Source organism: Chrysochloris asiatica, unplaced genomic scaffold (genome assembly GCF_000296735.1).
Source record: "Chrysochloris asiatica unplaced genomic scaffold, ChrAsi1.0 scaffold00045, whole genome shotgun sequence".
NCBI lineage: Eukaryota > Metazoa > Chordata > Mammalia > Afrosoricida > Chrysochloridae > Chrysochloris > Chrysochloris asiatica.
The window spans coordinates 7,551,672-7,559,002 of record NW_006408563.1 but is presented as its reverse complement, the minus strand read 5'-3'; the positions used below and the strand labels follow the sequence as shown (position 1 = coordinate 7,559,002).

The following is a 7,331-nucleotide window of genomic DNA, read 5'->3' as shown; positions in this document are numbered from 1 at the left end:
AATCAATGTAATGAAACAAGTTATATGAATGGTTGAATGTGAAACTGATGATGTGCCCTGTAAACTTTCACTCAATCCACAATAAAAACCTTAAATAAAAATTTTAAAAAAAATTGAAAGGGAACACACAAGCAGGCATGTAAGCTTCTGGTAACTACATTGGTCTACATGTGACTGGAAGCGTGGGAAAGGCAGTGATGAAGATACTGGCTGAGTTCTACGACATTCCATAGACTCCTATCGACATTGAGATGAGAGAAAGAAGAAGGGCTGGTTGGTTCAAAGTTTGCGGAGACTTGGGAACTCCTGAGCACATAGACACTGACCTATCCATGGAAGGCTAGAGCTAAGAGTGAAGTCACCAGCTGATAAGAAGTCTGGGGAGACGCACAAGAATACCCAAACTTGCAGATAGTACCTATTTGACTTAGCTTCAATGGCTTGATAATCAGAACTTGACAAGAGGAAGATAAAGAAATTTGATAAAGGAAGGAAGTGTAAATTGCTACAATTTGATGAGCTTGATCTATATTTATGGATGTTGTTGTTGTTGTTGTATGCCGTGGAGTCAGTTCCGACTCATAGCGACCCTGTACAGGGTTTTCGAGGCTGTAAATCTTTACGGGAGCAGAACGCCTCATCTTCTCTTGCGGAACAGCTGGTAGTTTCGAACTGCTGACCTTGAGGCTCGCAGCCCAATTCGTCACCACTGTGCTACCAGAGCTTCTTATATTTATGGATGTAGTAGCTCAAAATACCAACCAAGAGGGAGGGAAGGAGTCTTCTCATCAAGGATCAAGCCTATCCCTTCTATACACAAGGTTGATAGGATGGGGATTTAGGACATTGGTTACCTAAAATGAGGGGAGGCTGTAAAGGCACCAAGTGGCTGGCTTACACATTTTTAAGAGGGAATTTAGTTTCAGAGTGTGCAGGGGAAGGTTGAATCCCCACTAATTCATTTCATCTTGTCTAGATGGGTCTGGTGAAAGGAGATGGGGATAGGATTCATTTGATTCAGTAGTAATTGTTATAACAGTTGTGATTGTCATAATTTTAAATGTAGGAGTTGTGTAACAAAAATGGGGGAGTAGTTAATCTTACATCCAAGAAGAGAGGACCCTAGGACCATCAAGACAGAAGAGCATGAGCAGAACATGGGACCCTAACCAGAGAAGCAGTGACACCAGAGATTGAGGCAGAGGTGATGACATAGAGAAATGGAACAGCTGAGGACTCTAGACTCATGACAAGAGAAAGGCTGTGTGCTGGCAGCCAGGAGGCTGGCTTGCATAATGTGCCCTTTGGTTGTTTAAATGACTGTGTATTCCTTCTGTTTTTGTATACATAAAACCCAGAGGGAATAGATAATAATAAATACTGTTAACTGATGATGTATGGAGGGGATAATAATCATTGCAACAAAATATGATAGGTTGAGTGTAAAACTGATGTTTTCCATGTAACCTGTCACTCAATTCACAATAAAAGCTTTTTAAAAACTTGTAATGTTCTGTTTATCTTTATGGTGTTTTTAAACAGAAGATTAAAATTTTAAAGTCAGCTTTATCAACAGTTGGTATCAACAACATTTTTGGTTTTATATTTAAAATGTTTTGCTCTACCTGGTTTTAGAGTAAGATGTTGTTGTTGTTGTTAAGTGCTGTCGAGTCGGTTCTGACCCATAGCGACCCTGTGCGGGGTTTCTGAGGCTGTAAATCTTTACAGGAGCAGAACGCCTCATCTTTCTCCTGTGGAGCCGCTGCTAGTTTCGAACTGCTGGCCTTAAGGTTCGCAGCCCGATTTGTAACCACTACGCTACCCTTAGAGTAAGATAGTCAAGTTAAATCATAAACTGTAAGTTTACTTATAGGATGTGGTACTATAGGATAAGCACTGGCTGCTACCAGAAAAGTTGGCATTTCAAACCTACCAGCTGCTTTTATGGAATCCTATACAGGGTTGCTGTGAGTTGGAACTGACTTGATGGTACTTAACAAGAACAACAACTTTCTTAGGTAATAATTGCCCCAGTGTTCATGGCTGAAAACAAGTGTTTTCTAAGGATTAGGAATCTGAATGACTCAGCTAGGTAGTTCTCAGGTTCTTTGACAAGGCAGCATTTAAGATGTTGAGCAGAGGCTTACTAAAGAATAAGCTGTTTCTAAGCTCAGTGCTGTGGGGTAATGCACTGGACTGCAAGGTCATTTGAACCACAAGGTTGGCAATTCAAATTCACCAGCCGCTCCCCAGAAGCGCTGTACAGGGTTGCTATGAGTTGAAACCAACTCGACAATGGCACTTCACAACAACAAGTTCACTTATAAGCCATGGTGTGGCATTATGAGTTAATGCACTGGACTGCAAAGTTGGTTTGAACCACAAGATCAGTGGATCAAGCTCACCAGCTGGTCCTCAAAAATCCTGTATGGGGTCGCTGTGGGTTGAAACTGACTCAGCGGTACTTAAAAATAACAACAAGCTGCTCAGTTATGTTAGTCAACTTAAGTTCCTTGAAATGTGAACCTCTCAACAGAGCTGCCTCACAACCTGGCAATTTTTTCTTCCAGAAAGATCAATCCAAGCAAGAGCAAAAGATAGCACCCATGACAAAGTCACAGTCTTTATAAGTTTAATATTTTCTCACTTCTGCTGAGTCCAGCCCACACTAAAGGGAAGATTATAAAGGACATGAATAGTAGGAGGCAGGAATCATTGGGGACCATCTTAGTCACGGATTGCCACATTATTCTAATAGACCAAACAGAACTAAGTAAATAAGTATATATATAAAGAAATTAACTTTAAGTGACATTGATATTTATTAATGAAATATATAACATTTGGTAATTTCTAATTTCTATTTAGTATATGTTACTATTATTAAAAATCATGTATGCCCAATATCAATAGACATTTACTCTATTCCTTAACATAAAATGGTAAACTTTTAAATTTATATTTTTGTCATTGCACTAAGGCTTACTAATGGATTTCCCCCTTAAAATTACATTATTTGCAAGTACATATTTTGACATTGTCACCACCAACTTATTTTTCATATAATGTTCAGGATAGAAGGGCCATTAACTTAAAATCAATAGTTGGTTTTGGCCCACAGGGAGCAGGGCTGTGGTAATGGAGTGTCAGTATGGGCCAAGGAGAAAAGGTTTCCAGTTAAAAAAAATCAATGAGCAGGAAAGCAGGTCTTGTCAGCTCTACAAAGCTACTTGTCCAGCCCGGTAAGCTTCCTTTTCTTTCTTTTTTATTAAGTGCTTATTTATTTATTTATTTAAGTACTTATTTTTGAATAGCTAGTACATGTACAATTTTATTTAAGCTTAAACAGCACTAAAAGTTATACAGTAAGCACTAAGTTTTCTTTTACCTCTATTCCTTATGTCCCTCTTTAAGACAACTCTTTCCAGTTTCTTAAGTAGCTTTCCAAAGATATTCTTTGTCTATACATTCATATGGATTTTCCCTTCATAAAATTTTTTTAGAATCTCAGTAATGTTTACTCATATTTTATCTCCTTGAATTTATGTATTAATACAACTTATTTTCTGCTATGAGTTCACACTGATATGAGTTCACATTATATGAGTCCCAGTCTGAATGCCTTTATTGGTTATTTACTGCAGTGTTACAAATTATTATGAATGTAATGGCATATACTACTTATTCCCAAAATGTTGTAGAAACGGTTCCATATTAGTACAAAAAAGCACTGTCTCTTTTTAGTAGCCATATAATATTTCTTTTAAGGATGAATCATCCAACAGCAAAAGACTTTTTTTTTAAATAAACCATCATTTACTTAATCAGCTCTTTAATGATAGATATACAGGTTATGAAAGGTATTTTTTACTACTAAATGCAAAGCTGCAGTTAATAACATTGTACCTATTTGTACAATGGTACAAATATATCAGTAGGATACATTCCTAGAAATGAAATTGCTAGGGTAATGATTTTATCTTTGAAATATAAATAAGTTAGAATTATGTAAGAAATGCCTTGAATGCTGTCAAGAATTCTGTATTTGGTTATACTGTAGAGAGATTCTTTGAAGTAGAAATACAAATTTGAATAATTATTGAACATTGATGTACCAAGTGGATTTAAGTAGTGAAAGGTCCATAAGGAGGCTATTAAAAGAATTCATTCATGAGATGTAATATTTTTGGCATCCAGGAAAACAGGAAAGTAAAAGGCAAATCCAGAAAAAATGTTAAAACCCATAAATAATTAGATCTTTTTACTGAAACACAATTATTGATAATTTGCTAAGTACTGTTTTCACATGAGAATACAGTCTTTCACATAATCCTGGAATGCTTTCTAGATTAAATGTAGATTGGATTTTCTCTACATTTAAGTGTTTGAAGTAATATAATAATTATGATGAGTAAGTTCAGCTTTCTTGACATTGTACTACAATGAAACACCATCTTCTTTATTTTATAAAAGGATATATATAAAAAAGGTACAGAAGTTTCCTGAATATAGAGTTCCTACAGACCCCAAAATTGACAGAAAAATAATCAGAATGGAGCAAGAAAAAGCCTTTAACATGCTAAAGAAGAACTTGGTGGATGCTGGTGGTGTTCTCAGGTATGGCATTTATATCGTTCTATTACTTACATATTTTCTGTGAGATAATTATGATTATGTTTTTCAGTTATTTCATTAAGAAATGGTGTTAGGAGGTAAATATCTCATTAGTAATTTTGTTGATAAGCACTGAATTTATCAGCCCCATATTGTAGATAATTCTGTCTATAAAGAATTCTACTTACCATATAGAAATTTTTCCAAAATGGACAAATACTTTTATATTGAACAGCACAGTTCACTATATGTGTATATTTAGTAATTTACATCAGATACTTAATATCAGGATTTACAGCCACCTGGAATTTTTTAACCCATCTTTGATTACTTATAAAGAGCTGTATGACACATTGAGTTAAGTGTTGGGCTGCCAACCAATCGGTGGTTCAAATGAGAAGGAACCACAGCCACACCAGGGGAGAAATGTGAGGCTATCTGCTTCCATAAAGATTTACAACCTCAGAATCCTTATGGAGTAGTTCTACTGTATTTTATAGGGTCAACTGATTCAATGGCAGTGCGTTTGGATTACTTATGACAGCCAGAAATGAACTCTTAAGTCCTAAATCAAAATTGTTTTATACTTTTGCTTCAGGTTTCAAATACAAGGGAATATTTGTTTTCTTTTTACTTTCCTTTATGTGTCAGTTCAAGTAAAGATTTTGCTACTGCGCAATGGGATTAACTATAGATTTTCTGTGATCTCTAAAACAATTATTAGATATATGAAAAATGAATGGAGTCAATAATAAATCCTTCAATTTGGAAACATTATGTTTAATTTTTCAGTAGGCTCCATTTCATGCAATATCAGTCATTGTAAGCATTTTGTACAAAAATATCAATTAAAATGGTATTACACCAGATTTTTTCATCTTCCTAGCATCTGCTTTTTTCACTACAGTAAAAGAGACCTGTATTCACCTTTTAGTTGATCTCTCTTGCTCATGGGCCAACAGGAGCTGGGAGTGCTGTGGAAGCAATATGTTGAGCTCCTGTGAGAGAAGAATCTCCCACATAGCACAGTCATGACAGGCTGAAATATATGCTCTTTGTTTGGAAGGATGGTAGGTGCAACACAGAGGCGTAATTCCCGACAAAATGGTAGATAAATGGGAAAATACATAATTCAAAAGATGATGATTTACTGTATGTTTTGAGGTAACATTTACTTAATGTGAAATGTAATATGTTTTTTATATATATACTGAAATCGCTATTCTCCCCTACTCAATTTTTAGGCCATAGTAAAATGTATAAAGGTTTATAGACTTTTATTTAATTGGGTATGAATCTAATTTTTAGAAGAGTAAATCAGAAAACCATTTAAATTTTATTTCATATGTGTAACCACATATGATTTTAATTAAAATGTTATCCCTTCTCTTTATAAGTATTGACATACATGATTATGATTCTTATCTTTATCTAATAAAATAATTTTAAACATTTTCTCTTATCAGGTGGTATGTACAATTACCTACACAGCAGGCTCATCAATATCATGAATTAGAGACTCCATGCCTTTCTCCTTCACCTTCTTCTTTTCCTATGTCTTCTCTCGAAGAAGAAGAAAATACCATTAGAGATGAGAATTGTGCATTGCCCTCACGTCTACATCCTCAAGTAGCATTTAAGATTCGAGAATTAGTTACACAGGGAATAGAACAAGTATATGCAGTAAGGAAACAACTAAGGTACAGCAGAAAAATGTTTTTACATTTTTGTTTGTTGGTTTCAATACTATACTTAGTATTATAGACATTTTCTAGGATATATGCTATCAGAATAGATAAAGAATATAATTTATTAAAATAATGCTATTAACGATTGGTCATTTTCCAGCAAATGCATGGTAAGTAGCAGTATAATATAGCTTATTATGATTCTGATTATTCATTTGAGACATTCCATTTTTAGTTTGGTAAATTGGACTACATATAAATGGTATATGGATTGAATTATATATCAAATATTTTTATAGTGACAAACTTTGTAGAACCAAAGTTTTATTTTTTTAACTTGTAAATTGAGTGAAGGTTTTCAAAGATGATTTTCAGTTTTAATTAAACAAATAATATACTTTGATTCATTACAATCCCCTCCATGTATCATCAATTAACAGTATTTACATCTATTCACTTTACCTATTGCATTCCTCCCTATATCTCCTGCTACCATTATCTTTCCTCTGCTAACCTCTCTCATTGTATATTGCTTGCCCTGTCACCCATGTTAACATGTGTCTACCGTCTAACTTATAATTTTTCCTTCACCTTGTCCCCATTACCATTATAGATTTTTTTTTCTTAAATGTTTTATTGTGAATTATGTGATAGTTTACATGGGAGGATATTAGTTTTACATTCATTCTATCATATATCATCTCATTGCTATGGTTACAGTCCCCTCCATGCATTATCAGCCAACCAAAGGGTATACCCTGCAATCCTGCCCCCCATGCCCTCTAGGTCTTAAGCGCACATCCCTCTCCCTCTCTGGATCTAAAGTCCCCAGCTGCTCCATCACTCCACGTCATTGTCTCTGCCTCCGTCTCAGGCATCACTGCTTCTTTGGGTAGGGTCCCGCTCTCCGCTCTTCTCCCTTGATGGTCCTAGGGACCTCCGCTGCTAGACTGGAAAGTTAATCACTCCCCTCCTTGCTATAAAACATCTATCTTTACATTTCCAACCCTCACAATCAGTCCTGATAAC

The 7,331-nt window shown here is 35.3% G+C and overlaps 1 protein-coding gene across 1 annotated transcript in view; it reads left to right on the top strand.

The window, feature by feature from the left end:
- CARF (calcium responsive transcription factor) overlaps positions 1 to 7,331 on the top strand; it is a 75,362-nt gene that overhangs the window by 44,977 nt on the left and 23,054 nt on the right. The window contains 3 exon segments of the mRNA XM_006861973.1: positions 3,122 to 3,242; positions 4,474 to 4,617; positions 6,081 to 6,314. Of these exon segments, the coding sequence (XP_006862035.1) occupies positions 3,122 to 3,242; positions 4,474 to 4,617; positions 6,081 to 6,314 (499 nt within the window).